Source organism: Plasmodium cynomolgi, chromosome 11 (assembly GCF_000321355.1).
Source record: "Plasmodium cynomolgi strain B DNA, chromosome 11, whole genome shotgun sequence".
NCBI classification, from domain to species: Eukaryota; Apicomplexa; class Aconoidasida; order Haemosporida; family Plasmodiidae; genus Plasmodium; species Plasmodium cynomolgi.
In genome coordinates this window covers 1,095,627-1,122,617 of record NC_020404.1, presented here as the reverse complement: position 1 = coordinate 1,122,617, position 26,991 = coordinate 1,095,627, and the positions used below count along the sequence as shown (strand labels likewise).

The following is a 26,991-nucleotide window of genomic DNA, read 5'->3' as shown; positions in this document are numbered from 1 at the left end:
TTTTGTGTTTTTTTTTTTTTTTTTTTTTTTTTTGCCAATTGGGTTAAGTGCGGAGATCAAATCAAACTTCCTGCGTTGTGTAGTTTCTCTCTCCAGATCATGAGTCACCTAGTTGGGCGCTACACTGATACACATAACACGCCTATTTGTGGTAGTATTTCATCCTTGTTGCAACCATTTTGGATTGTTTTTTTTTTTTTTTTTTTCTGAGGCCCTCTTCACTTCTCCGTAGTGTGTCCAAGCCATCCGGATTTGTTACACATGGCGTGCTTCTTAACGAGTAGCAACACATGGAAGAAAAAAAATACCTTTCATCGGGTCCAGTTAGATGAGGCAAAAATTGAAGCGGTAGCTTAATCATGCATATCAAATTTCGCAGTTCCTTTTGTGCAGAAATGGACGCACTACACAGTCGCCATACAACACAAATGAGGGACTCCCCACGGAAGAGGAACGTAACACCGATGGGGGTGAGGGGCAAGGTAAGTATCCTCCACGGAAAAGGAACGTAACACTGATGAGCGGTGCGAGGGCATATACTACCCCCCGTTTGCATATCGAAATGGTCATTTGGAGCAACCCTTAGAATGCACAAAAGGGTTATTCACAAAGGATCATTTAATTTGTTTAGGTAAAGGATGAAGCAGCCATGGTGGGTAATAAGCATGTACATGGGAGCACCACCGCCACTTAACCCCTATGGAGCGGGGGCATGTGCAAATGTGGCAAAGGGGAGCTCATTCAAAGGGAAAAAAAAGGCAAAAAAGGGAAAAAAAAGACAGAAAAGGGGAAAAAAAGGCAAAAAAGGGGAAAAAAAGGCAAAATAGGCAAAAAAAGGCAAAAAAGGCAAAGAAGGCAAAAATGGCAAAAAAGGGGAGAAAAAAACAACGCGTTCATCAAATAAAATCGCGATCACATCCAACAGCGGGTGAAGCTTTGCAACTGTGTGTGCGTATACATATGTGCATGTATGCTCGTTTGCATGTTTGCAGACGGGCGTGCGCGCCTGGGGGAATCCACAACTTTCGCGCGCTGCGGGACTTACGCAGGAAATGTCCTACTCGCGTGCACTGTTTGTCATGCAGGCATTTCAGCACGGATAGGAAAAAAGAGAGAAAAAAAAGGAAAAGAAAAGAAAAAAAAAAAAAAGAAAAAAAAAAAAGAAGAAAAAAAGAAAGAAGAAAAAAAAAAACAATTAACATACTAGATGGACACACGAGAGGCATATTTTTTTAGCGACAAGATTGACAGTTTTCTTCCACTGGGGGAGCAACCTTTTCGCAGAACGAACACGGGGGGTGGAGGTTAACGGACCCACTTGCAGACAGTGATGACCATATCTGCGTAGGGGCGGCACATGGATAACCACACACTTGTTCACCACGATCACCCCCTCAGCGTAAGGTGCCCCCCACATACACACACTAAGGCAGTTAGCCAGTTAGCCAGTTAGCCAGTCAGCCAGTTAGCCAGTTAGCCAGTCAGCCAGTTAGCCAACCTGCCAGTCAAACAGCCAACCTGCCAGCCAGTTAGCCAACCTGCCAGCCAGTTAGCCTGCCAACCTGCCAGCCAGTTAGCCTGCCAACCTGCCAGCCAGTTAGCCTGCCAACCTGCCAGCCAGTTAGCCAACCTGCCAGCCAGTCAGTACTTCTGCGAACGCAGTTTAATGGCGGGTAGGGGCCCGTCGGACTCGGGCCAAGAGACGGAAATCCCATTTTGAAACAGCATAGGCTTATACTGCGGGATGGGAATAGTCATGATAGCAGAATTCCTGTAGTGTTCGATGTTAGCCTTCAGCCCTTGTACTCTTCCCCAAGTAACACTGCACACTTTGTTGCTTTTAAAAGCATTCAATTTGTAATTATTAAAAAATCGTATGAACAGTTCAGCATAATACGGATGTATAAAATTGATAAAGGCATAGCCAACGTTACATTTATTGCGGAAATCAATTGGAAGATAAAAAAATCATACAGTCCTTTAAAATGTTCATTCATCACATTCATCAGCATTTTCTGTGTGTACTTATTGGGAATATTTCTCAACATTACCGTCGTTAGGATATTCGTATTATTATTGTCTAGGTTATGTATATTGAGTATGGTACCCAAAGGAATGGAGTCTTCACATTTGTACACTACATCATTTGTGCTTTTTTCTGTGTGACTATGTTTTGTGCATGAGTTGTTCAGGCGATTAATACTCTTCGTATGTACGTCAGCTTTGTTGATACCTTTTGTTAGGGACTCCTTGACAGTTCTACTGGCCCCCCTTGTATATATCCCACTCGTCGGAAGGCAACACAGCGAACTGGGCACATCCGCTCTATCCCCGTAGTAGTTACTATAACCAAAGCAGTTACATTCCTTTTCGTCACTCGGGTATGTCTTAAAGGGGACGCCCCTTTTTTCTGCGCTGTCACTTGTCTTCTCATTGTTAATGCCTCCTCCGTGGAGTAGCACATCCCCACGGAGTAGTACATCCCCGCGGAGTAGTACATCTCCGCTGTGTAGCACATCCCCGCTGCGTAACACATCCCTGCTGCGTAACACATCCCCGCGGCGTAGCACATCTCCGCGGCGTAGCACATCCCCGCGGCGCAGCACATCTCCGCTGCGTAGCACATCCCCACGGCGCAGCACATCCTTGCTGCTGATAAATTCCTCGCTGCGGATGATGCCCCCACCACGAATTATATCCTCGCTCCGAATAATGGTGAGCTCCTTTATATTGCCAACCAAGTCTGCTTTCTCTCGCGCAGCCACGCCCTGCTCCTTGTCGCTCCCAAAGTCAGAGTTCATGCGAATCATGGTGGTGATGCTATTCAGTTCGCATGCATTCCCCCTATTCTCAAAGCACTTTAAATTTAGCTCATTAATTAAGGCGTATCTTAAAATTTTTTTCTCATGAATGCCATCTTTGAAGTAGTTTAATTTATGCTTAATAAACACTCGGTTCTTTTCATTCGTTAAGAGGTTGTTCAGCTTTGCAAACTCATTTTCGTTGTTTCCCTTTCTGTTGTTATACAAGACGTATGGAGAAATATATGTATTCTTTATGTGTACGGTTGTTTTGTCCTTCCCTTTTTTCTTTGCGTCACTTTGCCTGCTTGTGAAATTGCTCTCCCGCAGGTGGGAATTCATTTTGGCGCGCCGTTTTGCCTTGGCCCTGTTATCACGGGGGATACACACGGGGGATACAAACAGGGGATACACACGGGGGATACAAACAGGGGATACACACGGGGGATACAAACAGGGGATACACACGGGGAGTACACACAGGGGTAGCTTCCACGGGCAGGCAGGTTTTACACTCTGCTAACGTCCACACACAGGTAGATTCTACCCCCTGACGCGACACAAATGTTACAGATTTGAGCGGCAATGGAAACACTTGGAGCTATTCCACGATCTTTCTTTTTTTTTTTTTTTCTCTTCCGTTTGTTCTATTCTGTTTATTTTGCTCCTCTATTTTGTGCCTCAGTTTCTTCCCCTTCTCTTCTCTCTTGACCTAGAATGATTCGATGTTAAGCCTGGCTGGTGATCTATTCGGGCTGTTTATTTTTCGCTTTATTTTCACCTCCTTACATTCCTTGGACATGTGCAGGGGGGGGAGGGAGAGTTCTCTATGCACGCGCACACTGGAGGTGGTGTTAACTTGGGAAAAAATTGACTCTTTGTTCATAATTTTTTGTAAGCTTCGCGGAAATGTTAAGGTGGCGTTGGGGTGCTACCGAGGAGGCACGACAGTGGTACTGCAGCGATTTCATACGTTTTGCTGTGATTTGCTACGACTTTATGCGATATTATGCCATGTTCTGCTATATTATGCCACCTTTCCAACAGAAATGTGGCAATTTTTCCCGCCTTTCCTGCGCCGCATCTGCCTTGATCAACAAAACTGCAGTAAGACTATTCCGAACGACCGGTACAATTTTCGGGCACTGCAAAAAAAAAAAAAAAAAAAGGCAAGGTAAAAGGGAAAATAAAATTGGGTGTGTGCTTTAATTTTTCTTTTTTTTTTTTTTTTTTTAAGATACATTGTAAAGATGAAATAATGGAGGAATAATCTTTACGCGATTTTTATTTTTGCAAATATTTTCGAATCCCCATCTGACAGTTGGCGTGTGTTGTGTGGAGTAGGGGGGGGCCCTGAAAGAGTTCCACCTTGTAGGCATTCGCATGAAGCGCGCCTTTGGTTACGGGTTATGACGCTACCAAGTTGGGACACTACCATGTAGCGACACTGCCATGTAACGACACTGCCATGTAGGGACACTGCCATGTAACGACACTGCCATGTAGGGACCCTACCCAATGGCCGCTTTACCACTTTCTCCTCCGCACACACGCACCTCCCCCGCAGAGGTACCTGAGCCCATCTCCGCAATCTGCCGAATTAAGCAAAGGCAAAAAGTAAGAAAAGCGAAAAGGGCCTTCTTCCTTCACGCAAGGCACCATTCGGAAAAGGTTCGTGGTGGGGTAGAGATACGAATAGAGAAGGCCGAGAAAAACGAAATAACAACCGGTCAACACAGTGCAGTGATGTGAAATAGGCGGACGTGAAATGAGTGGCAGTTCACCCAGCTACGAAGAAACATAATTTAAATAACCCACACACACAAATGAGGTTCGCTCCTTTTAAGGCATCCTTCCATAGGATGAAGAAAAAAATGAAAACTGATCATAGCAGACATGCTTATCCTATGCACTAAACAAAATTAGACCGTTTTGCGAAAAGGCATATTTTCACAAAAGAAAATGTAGCCATTAAGACGATGACGCGAATGGGATGATGAAGACACGAAGCGATGAATATTTCCTTTCCATGTAAGTAACCCAGTGGAACTAGGAACGGGGACCATAAAAACGATCGACGCGCACGTCTCTATATGTTGTCCTTCCAATTGATCACTCCCCATTTGGGATTTCTTTTTTTTGGTTGAGAAGTAATCAACAGTTGCTGTGCTCTCTCTCAAAAAAAAGAGCGACGAATAAATTCGCAAAGTTTTAAAACTTACATGAGCATAAAAATACATGCTAGTCGAAGGTGTATATACACAAGTTTGGGCTATTCCAAAAAAAAAAGCAGAAGTGATGAAAAGAGTCGCTACGAAATAGGGACCCTTACTTGCTGCGTCAAAGGTGGACGCAAAAATGAAGAGCTGTTTTCATTTCACATTTTTTCCCTTTCACATATTCGCTTTTTCCTATTTTTTGTACTTTTCCCTTTTGGCTAATTTATTGCTGATAAGTTGTAGTTGGCAAAATCCCAGTTAACCTTGTTCAGCCATTCTGCGGGTGGGGGGAGTGGATGGGTGAAGAGGGCAAGCAAAACGGGTGAGTGGACCTTTTCCGCTGCTTTTCATTAAACACGCATCGGAGGAAGACAAAAAAAGGCGTGATATATCTGCATGTGCATCCATCAGTACGCTACAGGATGTATGCACATACACGCAACGCTCTGCATGTGTGGAGTTTTTTTTTTTTTTTTTTTCGCCCCCTACGCACCTTTCACGTAGTCCCCTCTGGCATTTTTGTAATCCACGTAGTAAGCATGCTCCCAAACGTCTGCAAAAAGAAAGGAAAAAAAAAAAAAAGAAAAAAAAAAAGAAAGAAAAATATAGCCATGCAATACGAGGAAACACAAATTTATACACAATTGTGCTTTGCTGAGGAGTTGATCTTTTTTAAAAAGTGGTCTAGTGGAGGGCTGCTACGATGGAGATGGTAACAACTTTTTCACCTCACTGCAGTTGCCCTTACCTAGGGTTAGGATGGGGTGGCCAACGTTCCCTTTTATGGGATTATCGGCGTCGTGTCCTTGATAGATGGTCAGCTTTTTGTCCTTCATTATTAACCATATCCAGCCACTCCCAAAATGGCCTTCAAGGGAAAGTGATAGGAAGGGAAAAGAGTAGGTCTCACGAGTGTTCCATGGGGGATATGACACGCGAACGTGTCTCACTGATGTGCCACGTGAACGTGTCTCGCTGATGTTCCACGTGAACGTGTCTCTCTGATGTGCCACGCGAACGTGTCTCACTGATGTGCCGCACCAACGTGGAAGCTGCAAAATACCTGATGCTTCCTTCAAAAAGGCGTCTTTAAAATTTTCAAAGGTAGTAAAGGACTCTTCGATTTTGTTCTTTATTTCTCCGTAAGGCTTCCCACCTCCATGCTCCTTCAGTCCCAACCAAAAGAAGTTGTGGTTAAAAATTTGGGCTGTGGAAATGGTTGACGGTGATGTGATAGCGACCAAGGAGAGGTGCACACCAAATGAACAGTCATCATGACATGCACGTACATCGACTTCGAATTGTGTAAAGGGACGAATGCACAAAGGAGTAGCCAGGCGAAACATTTTCCAAAAAAAATTTCCATTCAGTGCACTCTCTCAAAATGCAGCATTACCTGCATTGTTATAAATCGATCCGGAATATCTTCCTATCACCTCTGACGGGGGTGGAAAAAAAAAAAGAAAAAAATAATTTTATATTTAAGAGGTCACCCCATCTGTCGCGATAAAACACGCTGACGGACCTTCCAAGGTCAGGTTCCTCAGTTCACCATGCTGATCGGCTAAATCTGGAAGGGGAAATTAAAAAAAAAAAAAATTGATAAAAAAAAAAAGTGGTGAAATGTCGGACACGAACAAAAACTGTGCATTATTCTACTCAAAATGGAGGAAAAATGAAATGCCCAAACGAGCGGTTACAAAAGTAGGACGTTTCCCTGGAACACAATGCACGTCCAAATGGAGACAAGACAATTTTGTCGCCTCTCATTCAGTACTATTTAAGTTCTTGACGTAGGTGGCGTGGTGCTTGCTGTAGTGGTATTTCACCGATTCTTCACTGAGGAAGGGAGACATGCTTTGGGGGCTCTGAAAGGATGGTAGTGGTGTGCAATTGTGAGCAGTTGTGAGCAGTTGTTTGTAGGTGGGGGGGACGCGTAGCGAGCACGAGTAATATGAGCAAGTGAATATACGGATGCCTCCTTAGGCGCAACTGTAGTGACTTTTGCAGTCCCTTTTGCAGTCACTTTTGCTCGAGTGAGGATGCATGTATTACGAATGGAAGCTTCATTAAGGAAAACGGTTTCGACTCCCACAAGGGTTTAACTCCCCAGCTGTCATACAGCATGTCGTCTACTTTGGATGCACATTTGGACTCATTTTTCACTTCAGATGGCCGGCCGAAGAAGGATAGGTATCCCAGCTTGTCGGCTCTTTTGAGTCCCCGAGCGCCTGCGGTGGGGGCAGCAAAGAGGAAAAAGAGGTGAAGGTGGGGAGAAGCAACGGTGAAAAGGGGCGGTGAAAGGAGGCGGTGAAAAGAGACGGTGAAAAGAGGCGGTGAAAAGAGACGGTGAAAAGCGGCGGTGAAAAGAGACGGTGAAAAGCGGCGGTGAAGGGGCGATGCTTCACCAAGCACATGAGTGCGTGCTGCCGCGCAATAACGTACACACACGGGTGCGCGGTGAATCGGTCATGGCCAACGAATGGCCTCGCTTAGAACCTCTCAATATCCCCTGCTCAAGAAGAAAAAAAAAAAAAAAAAAAAACTTTAAATGCAGCCATTTTCAAACCATCAGCAGCACAGAGTTGTAATGCATAGCATTTTGCGAGAACGATCCTGGAGAAAGGAGTGGGGGTAGCTCAAATTTAACATCCAACGAAGAGAATCAGAAAATATTTTTTAAAAAATGTAGGTGAGGGTGCAGAGCCTTTCACGGTTCATCTTGTGTTCCTACTTGGTGTAGCAAAATTGGTGGCCATTCTGTGTTCCCCTTAGGAAGGCAAAAAAAGTCAGTCATTTTGTGTCCCCTCAAGGGATGGCTAATTTTGGCCGCCATTTCGCGCCCCCATTTTGCACACCCATTTTTTACCGTTATTTGTCAAGGCTATTTTTGAAGGCCATTTTTGAAGGCCATATTTCAAGTCCATTTTTCAAGCCCATTTTTCAAGGCCATTTTTGAAGGCCATTTTTCAAGCCCATTTTTGAAGGCCATTTTTCAAGCCCATTTTTGAAGGCCATTTTTCAAGCCCATTTTTGAAGGCCATTTTTCAAGCCCATTTTTTCTTTTCTTTTCCCACCCTTCGCTAAATAGCACATTTCTGTGCAACCTCAAGTTACATACGCCCCTCAGTTAAATATAACCGAGTGAAAAAAAAAACAAAAAAGAGAAATACAACCACATATATATATCGTTATTATTGAATCTCCATTTTTTGATAAACGAAAAAGGGAAGAAACAAATTAGGGAGGAACACCTTGTGCCGTCTTAATAGCCAAAAGAACAAAATATGTTTGGAGCATAGAGGGGGGAAGGGAGAACAATTCGTCCAGCCTTTTGTTTGTTCTTCTTTACATACTGATGATGTCCCTTTGTGTTTCACGTTTAAGAGGAACGTCGCCTTGGAACGCTTCCTCGGGGTCCCCCCTCAGCGCGAGGGTTGGGCGCCATGCAGCTCGATAAAAATGGCGACGAATATGCATGTGAACGGAGGAAGAGTCCCTTGTGCCGAAAGACTGAACGGGCATTTAAAGAAATAAAGAAAAAGAATCCAAACGAATTTAAGCGCATTTCCAAATTGTCGGATTGGCTAGTTCCCACATTTGAGCCACCAGTTTGGATTTACCCTATTATATAAAGCTGAAAAAAGGGCTCTGCCGCAAAAATGAATATTTCCCCTGAATACGCCTCCCCGTCTGATCATGGTTCGCACGATCGCCTAATCTACTTCTTCTCTTTTTATCGTTAGGACGCCGTGACGGTTGCGCCGAAAAAAGGGGAAGCATAAGTAGGAGGGGGGGGAAATACCTTCCCCGCAAATGAACACTTAAAAGTTACGCGAGCAGGAAAATAAAAAAAACTGGTGCCCCACAAAAAGGGCATGCATAAAGTACAGCGTAGGTATGCACTTGTACAAACATAAAAAATATATTTATATGTACGTCATGCAGGTCTCCCTCATGCATAGCATAATATATTTATGGTTTCTCCGCTATGGGGAGCGGCAAAATGGATAATGTAGCCCCACTAGATACTATACGCCCTCCGCTTTTTTTTCGAACCTTTTTTGTACCGTTCGTCCAATGCTGCGCCTTACCTTCCCCCTTAAAAATGGCAAAAAAAAAAAAAAAAAAAAAAATCACATAATGCATACAATGCGAATAATACATACAATGCGAACAATACATACAATGCATATAAATACATTCATAGCAGAGTAACAAAACAGAGCAACGTAATTAAATTAAATTAAAAAATAACCGCTAACTTATGCAAAAGGAGGAATTTGCGGCCAAAGGTTACAAAAAAAAAAGTAACTAGCCATTTTTTAAGCGCATATTTTGCCCCTTCCCCCAAAATATATTTGTACATACGCATTCGTGTATGCATACTTGTATACTCTTATGCGTTCACCTTGACAAATCTTGTCACTTCCACTGCGAGTGCCACTGCCTCTCCGCTGCTTCCTTGGGAAAAAACCCACTTCGGGAAAGCTTCTTGTTCCCGCATTGCGCCTGCGTGCCCAACTGCGACATATACAGAAGTTTTAGCGAAATGGTATGCTGGTAGGAGCTCAGTAGGGGAGACATAAGTGCCACTTCGCATGATTGTAAGATACTCTTTTGAGCGAACACTGTACGGGGGGCTGGCAAGACCATGTGCCTGATCGCCGGAGACCCTCGTGTTTGAGCGGTTGGACCGAGAAGACTCGCGCGAACGATCCAGTTCACCCAACCGGACTTACAACTGGGGCGTGCGTAAAACAAGTCAGCCAAGTGAGTGTGGCATTCCGCTCTCGCGCAGGAGCGTATATATGTATATATGTACATATATATATATATATCCTACCAAAGGGAGGCTCTACCCAAGTGCGTACTCGCAAGGGGGAACGGGTGGCAGCCCAGTACATAGCAGAAGGGAGCTTCTGTTTTTGTTCGTAGAGGGAGGACGTCACTCTGTCAGGTCGTTGCACTACTTCCACTCCACGTCCACTCCACTTCCCCACCATTTCGCCCCTCTCCCCCGCAAACATGTACTACGACCCGCTGGTAGCCCTCGTCAACCTCTCCCCCGTGGAAAAGCTGAGCGACGAAACGTCCAAAAAAAAGTCGAGGTGGGGAAACAGCTCTGCAAGTACCAACATAGAAAACAAAGTAGTGCCAAGCAAATGGGGACCAGAAGAAACCAAGCCGTACTTACCTCTCCCCTTTGTGGATTTACCCCCAGGGTTAAGTCCCTCCCAACTTGACCAGTTTCTCCGCGAACAGAGATATGACGAATTGACAAAGAAACTAAATAAAGGGGAGCTAGAATATGTAGACCCGGACATTCGACCACCATCTCCACCTCCTATTTACGATAAAAACGGAAGTAGAATAAATACAAGAGAAGCGAGAGTAAAAAATTGCATGATTGAGGAGTACCACAGGTTGGTGGAATACCTGCTAAAGCATGTCGATGGGTTCGTAGCCCCCCCAAATTATAAGCCAATTAAAAAAGTAAGAAAAATTGAAATACCAATTGATAAATATCCTGAATACAATTTTATGGGATTAATTATTGGCCCTAGGGGATGCAACCATAAGAGGTTGGAGGCAGAGAGTGGTGCACAAATAAGTATCCGTGGTAAGGGTACACTAAAAGAAGGAAAAAAAACGGACCACCAAACAGAAATTGAAGCTAATATGCCTAAGCATGTACACATCTCTGCTGACAATGAAGAATGTGTTGAGAAGGCCGTCAGCTTAATTACTCCATTGTTGGACCCCTTCCATCCATTACATGATGAGTATAAAAAAAAGGGACTAGAACAACTGGCACTAGTCAATGGTATTAACTTAAATCAGTTAGAGGCACAGCGATGTTCCATGTGTAACTCTACTTCGCACATGACGTTCGAGTGCCCCGAAAATATGAATCTCCAAAATTTTAAGAAACCAGAAATTAAGTGTACCCTTTGTGGGGACCATGGACATATAACGCTTGACTGCAAGTTGGCTAAGCATAATAATACCAAGGCGGATTTGGACCCCTCCTCGGAAAAGGGCACCACCTCCGCTAACAGTGGCATCGTTGGAAATATTCCAGCCCCTCCCTCTACCATGCCACCACCACCATACGATAAACCGAGAGGGATCATGCCCTATGGACAAACGTCTAGGACTGAGAAAATAAAAATCGACTTGGAATATCAAAGAATGATGAACGAACTGAATCCAGATAAAGAAAACGGAGACAAATCCACCTCGAAAGATTTGATTAAAAATGGAAATGAAAATATCTATGCTACGGGAGCCAATGCGACGAGTGACTTCCCTCCCCCATCAGGCAGCCACACCACGTTAGGCGATATACATATGGATACATTCAACGACCCCACACCTAATTTTGCAGATCTGAGCACCATCTTCCCAGGCAGCAACGCAAATGGGAGAAGTACCCGAGGGGGGAGAGGAGGAAAGGGTAGTAAAAATAACAAAAATTTTAATAACGGGATTATGCCTCCTCCAATGAACAGTAAAAATAAAAATAATCCAAATCTTATCCCCTTGGGGCAGAATAACAATGCTTTTACAGATGAACTAATGAATGCAAGTCCGTCATCAAACTTTTACGACTCGCACTCCAAAAATGGGAGAAGCAATTCTCAAAAGAATTCTAACAATAAGAATTTTAATGCATCAGGATCGAATTACCAAAATGCGAATAATATTCCGTTAAATCCGCCCCTCCCTATGTTACCCAATTTTTTTAATTTCCCTTTTATGAATAACGGTATGGTACAAGGTGGTTCTGTGCCTTTCCCCAATGGTCAGCAGATGGCTCCTGGCCAGCAGCTACCCATGGACCCACTCTATATGCAGGGTTTTCCAGGTAAGAAAACGATCCCATACGTGATGAATTATGCGCGTGGATCTACCGCACTCATTGTTCTCATCACGTTGGTCTTTTTTTCTTCTTTTTTTGTCTGATGTGCTTCCACAATTATACGCACTTCGTAAAATTGATGCCCTCTTTTTACAGGTTGGCCGCAAATGCCCATGGGCTACCCGGAAGATATGCTGGCGCACGCGGCTGCGCCTGACACCAACCCGCCTCCCTTGCCATCTGAAGGCGTGAACAACCAGGACGGCGCGAATGTTACATGAGCGCTTGGGGGGAGAGAAGCAGTTTGGGTAAGAAGGAGAGCACTTTGCAGGGATGGGTGCAATTTTGCGGGAAAAGGCGTTGTTTCGAGGAACGGGCCCAGTTTTGAATTCGCAGAATGTGTGCAAGATTGCTTGCATGGCGGAGGCAGCAGCTCACAAAAGGTAAGAAAATACAGTTTGCTCACGTACGTCACGAAAAAAAGCGGGCAAGGAGGCACCATTCGCTAGGCAAGCGCGAACACGTAGCTAGGTAAACGGGAACACTTAGCTAGGCAAACGCGAACAGTTAGCTAGGCAAGTGCGAATACATAGCTAGGCAAACGCGAACGCTTAGCTAGGCATAAATCTGCTCGTGGCGCGCGTGCGCATGCAACAGCCTCTCCTCCGCGACAGAATTAATTGACTTATCACAGGAGACACATTCGACATTTTTAAGCTAGCGCCGTCGCGGTTGAGGCGTTCTCTCTCGGGTCTTTTTTGCAGTATTGCCCCATTTTACGACATCGTTGCAGCGGAGCCCTGTTCGTGGTCTCTATTGCAGCGTAGCTCCCTTTGGAGCGGCACACCGTTTACTATTTCCCTTGCAGCGGTTCCCCCACCAACGCCCACCTCCCCCTCGCATGACTGTGCCAACACGTGTACAAGTGCGTTGGAAATTTTTTTTTTTCGTCATTTACTGAATCTATGTTTGTATAAATGCTTGGGAACTTTGTATGTAACCAGCAGTACAGGTCGATTATTTCATAATAAAGCTCCAGCACGCTGAGGCATTCCTCTATCCCCATGTGTGGATGGTTGGAATAGCCCGGTGAGACGTTGAATGGAGTTGCGCTTAAGGGGAAGTCAAGGCGAATTGCACTCTGCTGCGTCATCGAGGGAGTGTAACTCTCCCCAGTGAAGCGACAGGTTGATAATTCTCCCTCACTCTGTTTATGATCTAACCAGTCGGTGCTGCTGATTGCGGTGCTGCTGATTGCGGTTCTGCTGATCGCGGTGCTGCTGATCGCGGTGCTGCTGATTGCGGTGCTGCTGATCGCGGTGCTGCTGACTGCGGTTCTGCTGATCGCGGTGCTGCTGTTCGCTATGCCGCTATTCTCGGTGCCGCTAACCGCGATGCCGCTATTCGGGGCGAGGGAGCCTGCCTGGAAAGGTAAGCAACCCGTGAGCGCGCCCGAGTAGCTACGCCCCCCTCTTAACTGATCACCCCCCCCCACTGTAGTAGTAGGCACAATATCTCGATTTATACACTCAAAAAAATCCACAAAATTTAGCAGCTCATGACATAAAGCAAAGGTTCTCAGCGTAGTTAACATATTAATATCATTGACGTTTATCGGGGAAAGGGTATACACAAAAAGAGTTTCGCTGTCCAGTTTTATGTCTTTTAAAAATTTAGCAATGAGTATCATTTGGTTATAATTCTTCGTCAGGAAAAAATAATCTTCATTAAGCTTTGCGTAGTCCACTAGTATACTCATAATTTCATGCAGTTCTACCTTTGCTTTGTGTTCATACTCTAGCATTTTTTTCAATTTATTTATCATGTTAAAATCAGGAAAAAAACCTGCCTTTGTACAGGTGTTGTTTTTTCTTTCTCTTTGTTGAAAAAGAAGGGGATCCACAAAATGGGAATTTTTTAATATGTTCCCTTTGGAGGAAGGAGTAATTTCCCCGAATAGTGCTACATGTGCGTTGTGTTGTGACACGTTCAACTGAGCATCACTACCCTGCCCATTTGGATATCTTCCCTCATCATCATTTCTTCTTAAATCGTTCGAGGACCCAACGTGCTGACCACAAATCTGTGTAAAAGTAGAATTCTCCGAATGGCTATTTTCCAACCCTTTTCCATCCAGCACACCATCATTTTGGTTCTTAAAAATTCTTTTAATAATGCTTAAATCATGTGCATAAACACAAGTAACGTAACCAGTTATGGGTTCTCTAATACCATGATGATATCTTCCAGCCCTCCCAGCTATCTGTAGTACTTCTGAAGCGTATAAATGTCTTAATCTATCTCCATCGAATTTTTGCAAAGAATAAAATATTATTCTTCTGATATTAATGTTCACCCCCATACCTATGACATCCGTAGCGATTAAAATGGTTTGTTTTTTCTTGTCACAGGTGGAGGGGGGTAGTTCTGCTTTTTCATTCTCGTCCGCTTCTCCTATGCTTCCTTCCCCTGCACAGCATCGATTGAAGGACTCCACCTGCATGCGCTTTATTTCCGGGGGCAAACTTCCATAAATTACAAAAACTCGTTTATTCAATCGCTCCAAACGATTCTTTAACAGCATGATGCTATTTCTGGAGAAAGTAATTACACAATCTCCCGTCTTGAGTTTTTCCCATTCCACTGTATTTTCCTCCACATGCAAATCTGTTAACCGTTCGAATCGCTTTATAATTAATTGGTCTTCTAAAAGGTCTGCTAATTTTTTCACCAAACTGATTATATTGTCACTTCCACAGAGGTATATCTCTTCACAGTCCAAGTTTAGAAGAACATTTGTCCATGCACATCCTCTCGTATCATGATTAATCATCTGAATTTCGTCAATGACAACACAGTCGTATTGTCTATCTAGTGGAGTCATTTCGACTGTGCAAACTGTATGTGTTGCATTTTTTTTTTTAATTAATTCTTGACCTGTTAATAAGCTGGTGATTTTATTCAGTTTAATTAATTTTTTGTGGATTTCCCATGCCAGGATTCGTAAAGGCGCACAATACAACCCATTACTTGATTTACACAAACTTTGAAAAGCTTCATACGTCTTTCCGCTGTTCGTTGGTCCAACGTACAAATGCAACTTCCTCGCTTTTTTTTTTTTTTTTTTTTTTTCACCAGTTCGCTCAACTCGCTAAAGTCGCACATTCGCTTCACATGTTCATAAAAAATCCACTGCTTGTAGTAATGCTTTTTTATGAACCCCTGGAAAATGGCTAATAGCTTAGCATACTTCATGATCTCTCTTTTGGTCTTCCCGTCTTTTGGTTCTTCCTCCTCGTTTTGCAGAAACTCCCTCAGCTCGAACGCACGTGCTGTGTCTCCCCGGAGGTGCTCCAAAAAATCGTTTCGCACATGAATGTCCTGCAAAAAAAAACTGGGGATGTTACACGAACGCATAACTTGGCGTTGCATCTCCTCGTTAGTTACAACCCTAATTAGGACGTTTCTTATTTTTTGCAGTTCGTTTTCGCTTAGTGGGATTAGCCGTTGCGCCCTCCGGTAATCTTCGGTTATTTTTTCAGCGACGAGGTTCTCGCAGGGGGGAGCAGGGTGCTCAGCGGGGTGGGTTGCCACGTGATCCATTGCGCTGTCCGTCCTCCGATGCGTCGCCCGATACGTCCCTCGATACGTCTCCCCATACGTCCCCCGATCCGTCGCCCGATACGTCTCCCCATACGTCCCCCGATCCGTCGCCCCACCCGCCGCGTTGTCTTCGTTCTGGCCTACGCTCGTCGATGCTGCTCCCCCTCCTCTCAAGCTTCCAATCAGTCGCATCTGCCCATGGGGAACGACCCCCCTCCCCCTCCGGCAAGTCCGCACAAAACATTGCAACATTTTTATCTTCCCCAAATGGTTTAAAACGGGGCAACAACGGAGTGTATCCTAGGTGGGGGAAACTCCCAAATGGAAAACAACTACGAACGTAACAAACGTAACAAACGTATTTGCGAGGATGTCCTACGCTCTTTGGCAAAAAAATGAATCCTCCCATTGGAGTGGAGCACCACCTTTTGTAGGCCTCCTACATGGACCGGTGGTTCGTAACTCTGCTGACCATAATGTGATTTTACCTCACCAGGATGTTACGGGTGTACTGCCTCCCGCTACGTACATTCCTTTTCATTTTTGTGAGGGATACTTTACCGGAGGAATCTCTTCCCCCCCCCTTAAACTGCCGAAATTGTCATGTGAAGAAAAAAGGCAGTCCAAAAACAGAGCTTATCCCATGGGTTATTTTCATGCTGGTCTAGCGGTTCATAATCCTCCTCCTCTCAGGATGAACAACACATATGGTTAGCAGGCACATATTGGAAGAAACTCTCCCACTTTGGCATATACCCACCGTGGCGGCAACCCCCTTGCGACTGATCAGGAAAGCATCGATCGTAAAGGAAGCCAAGGGGGGTGTACGCATAAAAAGGCTCATGCACCTATAAAAACTTGATTGTACTTTTGGCAGTTTCAAAAGAGTAAAAAAAAAAAAGAAATTTAATCACTCTAATGGCCCAGTTGAGAAAAGGGTAAGAATGCTTCTTATCCTGTATAGTTAGTAGTTCCTTCAAATGCGTCGACACAACTTTTTTTTTTCCCATGCTGCTACGACGCTACATGCAATGGGGAAGAACCGCCACGTCAACACGCACCACCACACCGCGCGACCAACGTGCATGTGAAGAATTTACCCTTCTCTAAATTTGCAGAAAAATTAAAAAAAAAATTTTTAAACGTGCGTGTGCTGTTTGTACACCTATAATGAACGACTTTTGAGGCCTCCCTAAATTTTCTCCAAAGTGGAAAAAAAAAATCCCTCAGTAAATTTTATGCCAACAGAATGGATCGCATAAAATATCCTTCCTACATCCTTTCCCTTTTTTGGGGGTGTCCATTAAAATGATACGCGTGTGATGAGGGAGAGTTCGGTTTACACATGCTCGCTGTGCACTCTCTCCCATGAAGTAGCCAACAGGTTAATTAAAAAAAAAAGTTTTAATATATATAAATTGTGTGTCTCTTTAAAAAAATTAAAAGGATACACAAGACGAAAAAATTTACATACTCGCACCCCCACATCTCACATGGGTGCTTAAAACATTTGCACGTCTATGTGTGGAGGGGGGATAAAAATACGTATGTGGTTGAAAACAGTTGAGTCAGACAGCGTGGAAACGTGCGAACCATTTTGGCACGCACGTACCTATGCAGGTATGTGCATATACATGTATGTGTATTGTTATGTAAATAACTATGCTCATGATGTATGGTAATATATGCTTGTGGGTTTGCGCGCATTTGGGTGGGCAAGCGCGGGTTGCTCAAAAGGTGTAAATTTAATTAAGGCACGCGCGCGTAGTCCACCCCCCTCTTCAAACCTAGGGGAATAATATAAGTATTAAGAAGGACCGCTTGCCCGTTAATGCATTGGGTGTGTGTGGGGTAACTAACTAAATCGGACATGTTGTGCTTACCATGCCAACAAGCGCTTGAATGAATCGCTCGGAATACCACAGTGCAGCGTTGAGCACAGTATAGTATATACATATTGAGCGTTTTTTTTTTTTGCGTGATGCGCTGGGCAGGTTAAAAAAATGAAAAGCTAATTAGTGTTACGGAGGAATGTGGGGCTGCTCAAAATTGCATAGTCTCTGTTCCCGGTTAAGCACCCCCCTTAGGTCTTTTTTCCTGTACAGTCAAATTGGTTTTTTTTTTTTTTTTTTTTTTATTTTTTTTTTATTTTAATATTTTTTTTTCCCCCTATTTCGCGCTACGCGGAAAAGAGTGAACCACCAAACGGTTTTGCAACACGCGCACAAGATTGGACGTGCCCTCAGACGGGGGGGGTGTCCGGTCCTCCTTCCCTGTCCCGTCGGGTCATCACTCGACAACCTTAATCTTCTTCAAACACTTGTACATCTCGTAAGCGCAGGGTCTCTCCTCGGGGGTGAAGCTGAAGCACCTCTGCAGGCATTTCTTCATCGAGTTGGGTAAAAAGTTCGGAATATGTGGAGTCTTCTTATTAACCAGCAACTCATGTCGGATCTTTACATTCTTCGATAAATTATAGTATGGGTATTTGCTCGAAAATATTTCAACAATGCAGCATGCCAAGCTCCATATGTCAATTTTTTCTGTCACTTCGGATGTACAGCTAAACGTTTCAGGAGCCATATATCTATAGGAGCCAAAATTACTGTAAAGCTTTGAATTCTTAAATCTAGCTTTACCAAAATCGCACATAACTAGGTGCATATTATTGTCAATTAAAACGTTGGATGTTTTTATATCTCCATTAATTACAGGAGGGTTATGTGCATGGAATCCGTGGACAATATAACACATTTCGGATGCCCAAGCTAGTCTCTGCTTCTTGTGAATTTTATTTTTATTTTTTAAAAAATTAAATAAATTTCCCTTAGGGTAGTACTCCAACAGCAACATTAATTTATTTGATCGGATGCATATTCCATAGAAGGTACAAATATTTGGACGTTGAATATTTTTATATATTTCAATTTCTCTTAAAAAGTTTTTTAAATTTTTGCTGTCTTTCAGATCGTGTATTTTTATAGCCACTGGGATCTTTACCTGTACCACTTCTTCGCTTTCTTCACATGGTTCTTCATCTCCTCCTTTTGCCGATTCGTTCATTAGACTTCTCCCCTCAGGCGCTTCTGCCTTCACGTCTGTTGTCACATTTTTCACACCTTTCCCATCCGCCCCTGATTTTCTTTTCATCCCATTTTTTCCTTCCACGGATAACGATGTCACCTTGGCGTTTTTAACCCCTTTCGCATCTACCCTACCTCTTGAACCTTTCGCCGCCCTCATGCTCGCTGCATTCTTCACCTCAGGTAATCCCTTTTCTCCTGCACCGTTTCCTTTCCTTCCCGCGCGAGAGGGGGACTGAGAAGCTCTTTCTTCCTCCTCTCCTTCGCCCACTTCGCCCACTTCGCCCACTTCGCCTCCTTCGACTCCTTCGCCTCCCTCTTCTTCTTCTCTTTCTACTCTTTCCCCTTCTTTGCCTTCCTCCACCTCCTCCTTATCGCTGTGTTCGACGCCCACATCCTCCAGATGCTGCTGCTCCCCCTCCCGGTTACTCACCTTCGGACCGTAGTTGTACTCCCGCTCGTTGGCATACTCCTTAAAAGCAGTTTTGTTCCTAGACCCATTCATCAGCATGGTAGTTTTGCACTCGTCGGTATTGTTGGTGTTCAATAGGGTGCTGCTTCCCGCGCCGTTATTGCTCAGGTGCATGTTCGCCTTATTTGTGCTTCCCATTTTGTCTGTCTCGTCTCTCTGTACGTTGTTGCTTCGTCCGCTGCTTCCATAGGCAGTTCCGGCACTTCCACCACCACCACTTCCTGCGCCGCTTCCAGCCCCGTTGTTATTCTCCGTCTCGTCACTCCTCTCGTTGTTGCCGCTTCCCCCACCCATCATCCTGCTTCTCCCTCCAGCATAGTCCGCACTGACTTCCTCATAGTTGCAGCAGATGAACTCATCAAGCATGTTAATTTTCTCCTGCAGGATGATGGCGTCTCTATCTTCCTTATTAAAATTGAGAGCACCTCCTCCGCTGCCTCCACCACACGCATCCGAGTTGGTATACTTTAGGTTAGAGAAAAAGGCGTTATTATTTGTGCTGCTCGCCTGGTTCACTTGTTCTGTCTCCACCGTTCTGTTCAAAGAATTAGCGTTTGGATTACTCTGCATTTCCTCCGCTTGGGGGTAACAGGAGCAATTATTCGGCTGCTTGTGATACTTTTTCCTCAAATTGAAAAGAAATTTCAAAAAACCAAATATTAGGGCATTGAGAAGGTGACTCATGTTCATCTTGCTAAAGGGAATAATGGCTAATTTATTGAGCCCATTCTTATGCTTATTAATTTCGTATTTGAGGATAGATGAGCTCTTCATCATCCTTTCATTATTTAGCACATTAAAAACAGTCAGGTTCTGGTACCTCTTAAGTTCCTTGTGCTCATCAATAAACACAATTTTGAAAATGCATTTATCACTGTAGTAGTGGAAAATATTTTTATTGTCAAATATATAGAGGCTTTCTTTATTCATTCCGTAGGTTATTATATTTTTGCTTTTTACGTAGAGGAAGGAGAGGCTATTTTTGTACGCCATGTTATTATGGTACACGTCTAGCAACAAGTAGGCAATGATTTCTTCATGGTAGTTTTTTTCCAACTCTGTGTTATTCATCATTTTTAACTTATAAAGAATTTTTTTGGCTTCTACAAAAAATTCATCTCTGTCAATTATTATTTTGTCGTTTGTTTTTTTGGAATATATCAAGTTGAGCATTTTTTTTTTTAATTTTCTTATTTCCTGTACGTGTATACAATTGGCGCCCTTTTTCAGGTCCATTTTTTCGGCTACTTCCTCGTCGTCTCTGCGCTTCTGTGCTGGGTTTTTATCCGCCTCTGCTCCGTCCTCGGCACCTGCCCCGTCCTCATCATCTTCCGCGTCTTCCCCTGGGTGCACATTGCCTCTGCCCGACTTGTGGCCCTTCCTCAGAAACATGCCACCCTCAGTCTCTTTGTTCACGTTATAACCCTCGTGATTGCTCGCTTTTTTTTTCTGCTGCTCGTTGTACTTATCATCCCAACTTTTTAGAATATTCTCGATGGCAGAATTGTTTTTTTTGTGTTCCTTTTTTTCTTCTGCTTCGTCTGCGCCTTCTCCTTCGTCTGCGTCTTCTCCTTCATCTGCGCCTTCTCCTTCATCTGCGCCTTCTTCTTCGTCTGCGCCTTCTTCATCGTCTGCATCCTCTTCTTCTTCTTCCTCTTCCTCTTCCGGCTGTTCGTCGACGTCCCGTTTCTCCCGCGCCTGCCCTGTTCCTGCGCCTCTGACGGGGTACTCACCGTTCACGCCATTGCCGTCAATGGTGCCACCTGCACTCCCACCCCCGTTGGGGCTGATCGGGTTGTTGAACGTGTCGAATATTTTCTCGATCAACTGGTTTCGCAGATTACACAACTTTTTGGTGCTTCTGCTAAGCTTGCTGCTATCACTATTGTGGCTTTTTTTCTTCTTCATGGGGAACTGCTTGTTTGGGCCACTACCCTTAGGGGAGCTACTCTTAGGGTTGCTTCCATTTGGTCCGCTGCCATTGCCTGAGTTCCCCTTCGATTCTGCGCCATCCTGCACATTGCTATTGTTATTATCTGCGTAGTTGCTGGAGCCGTCTTGATTTACTGCATCCACGTGATTGTCCTCGGCCCCCGCGTGGAGCACATCTCGCTGCTCTTCCAGTTGTTGCTCCTGTCCGTATTCATCCTCTTCCTCATCCTCGTCATCCTCCTCCTCCTCGTTCAATTGCCTATGTGTGCTTTTCCTCCCCTCTGTTCTTCCTCCAGCCTCACCACTAACGCCGCTAACTGCGCTAACTCCGCTAACTGCGTTAACTGCGTTAGCTGTGCCTAGCCCCTTTACGCTTTGCTGGTTTGACAACGCCTTGCTGTACTTCCCAGTGGCGCCATACATGAGCTCGCATTTTTTGACTTTCCTCAAAAGGACGCCCTTGTAAACAACTCCAAATCCTCCCTTAGAAAGGTAGGAGTGAATTTTAACATCGTCATAATGAATAAGATACGAGTCACTAAGATACAATGAGCAGATATTCGTATTTGTCATAAAAATAATTTTTGAAATATTTGTAAATATATTTTCATTCCTCAAGGGGTAGTATAATTTTATCCTCTTCACTATAACGTCATTTTCACCCAAATGGATTAACGGAAAGTTGAGCATTTTCTCTTTTTCTAGACTTCTCCTATATATTTTAATATTACAGTTTTCCTTAGTTTTGAAGATTTTTTTCTCCTCGTCGTACACCACGTTTTCATTACTTATGCAGTTTTCTTTAAAGTATGCTACTGTGTTATCTACATTATTTCCGTTGTTGTTATCATAAGAGTTTCTTTTCTCGCTCGAGTTTTTGTTTCCATTAAGGTCTGTGTCAGATGCGTTCAAATTGATGTTGTTGCTCATAGATGCTGCGCTATTTTTCCTGCATACGTTTTTTTCCCCTTTATGGTTATCCACTCGCATGTCTGTGTTGCCTCCCGTTCCGCTTCCCTTAACATGTTCAAACACCTTCCCGTTCTGTTCGCTCTTTCCTGTCCCCTTTTTTAGGTGATCTCCGGAATTGCTCCCTCCCGCTACAGCTGCGGCGGCAGCGACGACTCCTCCTTTCTTCTTACCATAATTTGCACAGCTGCAACTTTTGCCGACATAAATTTCAGCTTCATTCTTTAATGGCGTTGATGCCGTTCCAATCTGTGTCCCTGCTCCGTTTTCGATGTAACCTGCTCCGTTTTCGATGCAACCTGCTCCGCTTTCGATGCAGCCTGCACCTCCTCCGTTTTTTTTACTCTTGTACAGCTTATGCCCCTCGGATGAAGGCAACCGATAGTCCTCCTCAAAATTTAAAACCTTCTTCGTGCTGGCGCTGAGCATTTTCTTCAAATTATCTTCATCCCTTACTCCCTTGCTCAGGTATAGGCTGGTCCTCACGTCGTACACGTTGCTATCGTGAAATGCTTTGCTATCGTGAAACACGTTGCCACAGGGGCCACCCCCAATAGCGGCTACTCCTGGGGAGGAATCAGACCCCCCCAAGTATATCATCGTTGGTACGTTTTTCTTTCCACTAATATTGGTGTCTTCTGGAGATGGACAGAACATAACATTATCGACCATCTTAAGGCCCTTCAAATTGTTTGTATACAGTATTTTTGAGACGCTTTGATTTTTCTGCATAGCGTTTTGCATACCTTCCTGTTCCAACATCATCATCATCATATGGTCGTGAGTTCCAACGACTCCTCTCTCCATTTTCTGAAGCTGCTTGTATTTACTTTGCTTTTCCTTCTGCTCCTCTTCTTCGTCTTCTTCCTTGACAAGGAATTTTTCGAAATGGCGATCGTGCAAATTGTCACACTTTCGGTCCAAGTAGTTATCGTACTTCCGATCGTGCAGGGGGTCATTCAGTTGCTCTCCTACCCGATCGCATAATCTATCGCATAGCCGATCGCCTGGCCTTTCCCCCTGCTTCCTCTCATAACCCGCATTCACCGCAAAGTAGCCCTTCTTCTGCCGGTGGTTCTCCCCCAGGTATTGCTTCAAGTCGTAAAAGACGTAGTTGCTCTCTTCATCCCTCTGCTCGGCGCTTTTCCTTCTTTCGATATTGACATACTGCTGCTTCTGCTGCGATGGGTGGCTGGGACGACCGCTGGGGTAGTCCACATCCCCCCCGCCATCCTCAAAAAAGTTATTGTACGCCATTTTTTTTTTCTCCTCCTGGACCTTCATCTTGTTCATAATTTTATCCTGCACCTTATTTACATTCGTCAACGAATATGCGTTTTTCATTTTCTCGTAACTTTTTAAATGGACCATGTAGTTCCCATTCTCCTCCTCTTCCTTCGCTTCGTCCTCCTTCTCATATTCCATCCTCTCTCTTTTGATGTTGTTAAGTTTTTCCTTTATTTCGATGAGGTTATTGATAAATAATCGCTTGCTCATTATTTCGTTGGCACTAACGTTGCAGTTGTTAGTAGGTGGGTTGTTCAGGGGGGGGCTGTTGCTTAGACTTGGGCTCTGCTGCATATTGGTTTTGTCTCCAAACAAGTCCGTGTGTATGTATTCAGATTGGCTATGGGAAATCTTTTTGAAGGCGTTGCTTCCGTTCAAGCTGGGTCTGCTAAAATGGCCGCTAACGCGATTGCTAGCGTGACCGTTAATGTGATTGCTAGCGTGACCGTTAACGTGATTGCTTGCGTGACCGTTAACGTGATTGCTAGCATGGCCGTTAACGTGATTGCTAACGTGACCGTTAACATGGCCGCTTACATGGCCGCTTACATGGCCGCTTACATGGCCGCTCACATGGCCGCTCACATGGCCGCTCACATGGCCGCTCACATGGCCGCTCACATGGCCGCTCACATGGCCGCTCACATGGCCGCTCACATGCCCGCCAACATGCCCGCTGCACCTGTGCCCCTTGATGCCCCTATGGGCGGCGTGCCCGCTGTAGTCCAGGTGGACTAACTCCCCATGACTGTTCACGTACACCATGCCGTTGTTTCCACTACCCCCCCCCTTGAGATTTTCTTCCTCCAAAAAATTTCTACTCCGCAGAAAGTCCTTATTAAATTCTTTCCTCGAAATGATGTTGTTACAGAAAACACTGTTGGCGTTCTTCGGGTGGTGGTCACTCAAATTCTGATCATTTGGGTTTCCATAAAATGAGTGCTCGTTCATTTTGTTGCTGCTTCCTTTGAACATTTTTTTTTTTGTCTTACGATGGGGTTAATCTTTGTTTTGGTCTCCACGTTGGTTTTACTTCACCGTGATGAGTGCACGTCTTCGCTACAATTCCGTTGTATCACTTTTTTTTTTTTTTTTTTTTTCATTTATTTGAGACAACCGGAACGCCTCGGAATGTTACCCCAATGTGCATTATTAGTTTTTGTACAAATTGGACAGATGGGTTCAAACGTGAAAGGATGTAACTGTACGTTTGAATAACAATGTATACGTTGCGTGTAGGGTCTCTCCGACACTTACTACAGATGCGCTATATGGTGTCCCGTTTTTTAGAGGGCGCAGAATGAGTACCTTTGACCTTTGAAAGGGTGATTATTATATATACGCACTTGCCTGTGTGTGTGATTCTGTGCTTTCCTTTTTTTTTTATATTTCCTCAGAGGCACCTTTCCCAAAGGTAACATCCAACGGTGAGCAACAGATATGCAACTCCACGTTTGTGTGTATGAACCTGTTGGCCACCTCCCCTCAGAGTATACACTTCAGTTCACAAAAGGGGTTATAAAAAAAAAACGGCACTGAAGAAGCGATAGCCACGCGATTTCGACAAGCATATATATATTAACATACAAGCAGCGTGCTACGTATGCCTGCATACAAATTAATAAAAATCAAGTTAGACGGCATATCGGTCCTTGTACAACGGGACATACTCCTACAGAGCGCAAATGCCAAGTAGAAGTTATTACAATTCTAAAACAACGCAACAAAATATGATCAATGTAAGCAGAGTACACACCGCTGTGATCCCGCGTAAGCACGTAGGCATAACCTACAGACACTCACGAAACTAATTATGCCTGTCCGTTTTATGCATGCACAAAACGAAACACAAATAGGGGAGATACTTTTACTGTGGGTATAGCACATGCAATCCCATTTATGTCATCAGGATTTCAAAGGCGAGAAAAAAAAAAAAAAAATGAGGAAAATAAAAACTTAACTGATGCGTATTTTTACACGAATGTGCTTAGATGGGGTGCACTATAAAAAGGAGAAAACTCCGTGAAGCCAAAACCTTTTCCCGTTCAAGGCTGAGCTCTCCTTTGCACATGTGGAAGGAGACAATAGCCACTGAAGGGTACACATAGGCACTCCCGTTCGATGCTATTCACATACGCATGTACAATTGCACATAGGTCTGCGCGTGAACGAGATGCAAGCTACTGTATAACCAAAACGGAATGTGATATGCGACGGATCCACCGTTGCACATACGTAAGAAAAACACGCTCAGACAAATGGGCAGGATTAAATAAACTTTATGAGAAGGGGTCTACATTAAAAGGGGTTAATAAAATAAAAAATAAAAATAAAACCTAATTTTTAGTGCATCATGAAGGAAGTTAATTTTTCGATAAGTACACAAATGCGGTTAGCGCAGATACTGCACAATTCGTTGCTCCTACAGCAGGGATGTGAAAAAAAAAAAAGAAAAAAGAAAAGAAAAAAAATAGTGAATACACTAGAGCTTCGGGGGCGGAACACAAAACAAATGCATCTACTAAAACGCTACAGCGTGAGTGTGTGTGTTCTTTTACGCGACGTGTATGTGTCACTATGCGTTTGAAAAGGGGTGTGCATAAGAAGCCTCCCCACAGGAGTAAGCACAGTGAGCATATCTATATATATAAATACACATATGCATATTCACATGCACAGGCGTGCATGCGTCTACACACTGCGATGTTACTGCAGACTCACATTCGTGCGATGTGAACACACGCGGGGCTCAACGCAAGAAAAGGTGAATTCTTAAAAGGGGTGCGCATCTGTACAGCAGGATGATCACAACACTGAATCGTGGAATTCACAACGCACGCATGATGGTTGCATAAAGGGAGTGTCTTAGTCTCCTCTCCTCTCTCTACCTAAGCGTATGTTTTACAACGCGTAGGCATCATTTATATGTAGCTCACAAAATTAAGCGTGCATGTGGGAAATTACATATAGGTGTTATCTTGGTAGGATGCACATAGGTACTTAAGTAACACTTCGCAGTGACTTGCTGTGTGCAGGGATGGCCGCACATCACGCGTTCACCGTGCGTGCCGACTCTCTACCTGTGCATCTAAACGCACATATCGAGATGGCTACTTGGGCGCAGGCTAACACTGCTAACACTGCTATGCGGGAAAGCCATGTTCTTTAACATGACGCGAGGACGGCGACAAAGGGCTATAAGCCCCCTGCAGTTGCTCGAGTGTAGCCCTACGCGATGATGCAATACGGCCACGCCTTCGCACATGAGCATATATACATATATATATGCATATATATTCATATATATATACATAATATATATACATATATACACTCCGCATGACTACTTATCAACGTATGTAGCACATACGTGAACGCTCAAAAAGCATATATCACGTACATGGCATTATGCGTTATGCTCTTATGTATATGCACAAGCAGTTGTACATCTATGTGCATATAATATGCTGTGATTTTTATCTTTACAAAATTATAAAAAAGGGAAAAAAAAATTTTTAATATGAACAAACGAATCAAATGTACAAATAGAAATCTAACGACGGTAGTATATGTATATAAAAAAAATATACATAAATAAATATATACATAAATAAATATATACATAAATACGTATATATATATATATACATATATTATATATGCGTTGCTTCTCTCTTTATAATTTTATAAAATCGAAGAATGAAGGGCATGGAAGAAGGAGCTAACTTAGCTTCTATTATATATTACTATCTTTTTTTTT

The 26,991-nt window shown here is 43.9% G+C and overlaps 5 protein-coding genes across 5 annotated transcripts; 1 reads left to right on the top strand and 4 right to left on the bottom strand.

The window, feature by feature from the left end:
- Nucleotides 1-1,850: 1,850 nt before the first annotated feature.
- On the bottom strand, nt 1,851-3,143 carry PCYB_113440 (RNA-binding protein mei2 homologue; the record flags this gene model as incomplete). Its single annotated transcript, XM_004223223.1, has 2 exons — nt 1,851-2,387; nt 2,643-3,143. 2 exons carry the CDS (start codon nt 3,141-3,143, stop codon nt 1,851-1,853), a joined length of 1,038 nt encoding a protein of 345 aa, XP_004223271.1.
- A 2,095-nt stretch (nt 3,144-5,238) lies between these two features.
- On the bottom strand, nt 5,239-7,779 carry PCYB_113430 (superoxide dismutase; the record flags this gene model as incomplete). The annotated part of the gene is made up of 10 exons (XM_004223222.1): nt 5,239-5,297; nt 5,769-5,888; nt 6,084-6,227; nt 6,417-6,458; nt 6,546-6,590; nt 6,798-6,888; nt 7,076-7,251; nt 7,520-7,532; nt 7,590-7,636; nt 7,755-7,779. The coding sequence occupies 10 exons, from the start codon at nt 7,777-7,779 to the stop codon at nt 5,239-5,241; spliced, it is 762 nt and encodes a 253-aa protein (XP_004223270.1).
- A 2,269-nt stretch (nt 7,780-10,048) lies between these two features.
- PCYB_113420 (hypothetical protein) lies at nt 10,049-11,915 on the top strand (the record flags this gene model as incomplete). Its single annotated transcript, XM_004223221.1, has 3 exons — nt 10,049-11,324; nt 11,412-11,733; nt 11,834-11,915. The coding sequence occupies 3 exons, from the start codon at nt 10,049-10,051 to the stop codon at nt 11,913-11,915; spliced, it is 1,680 nt and encodes a 559-aa protein (XP_004223269.1).
- Nucleotides 11,916-12,844: 929 nt separating this feature from the next.
- On the bottom strand, nt 12,845-14,956 carry PCYB_113410 (ATP-dependent DEAD box helicase; the record flags this gene model as incomplete). Its single annotated transcript, XM_004223220.1, has 2 exons — nt 12,845-13,026; nt 13,381-14,956. Coding segments are annotated over 2 exons (1,757 nt in total), but the record flags the coding sequence as incomplete, so codon positions are not given.
- A 2,821-nt stretch (nt 14,957-17,777) lies between these two features.
- PCYB_113400 (protein kinase) lies at nt 17,778-24,206 on the bottom strand (the record flags this gene model as incomplete). Its single annotated transcript, XM_004223219.1, has 2 exons — nt 17,778-23,616; nt 23,914-24,206. 2 exons carry the CDS (start codon nt 24,204-24,206, stop codon nt 17,778-17,780), a joined length of 6,132 nt encoding a protein of 2,043 aa, XP_004223267.1.
- Between the last annotated feature and the right edge of the window lie 2,785 nt (nt 24,207-26,991).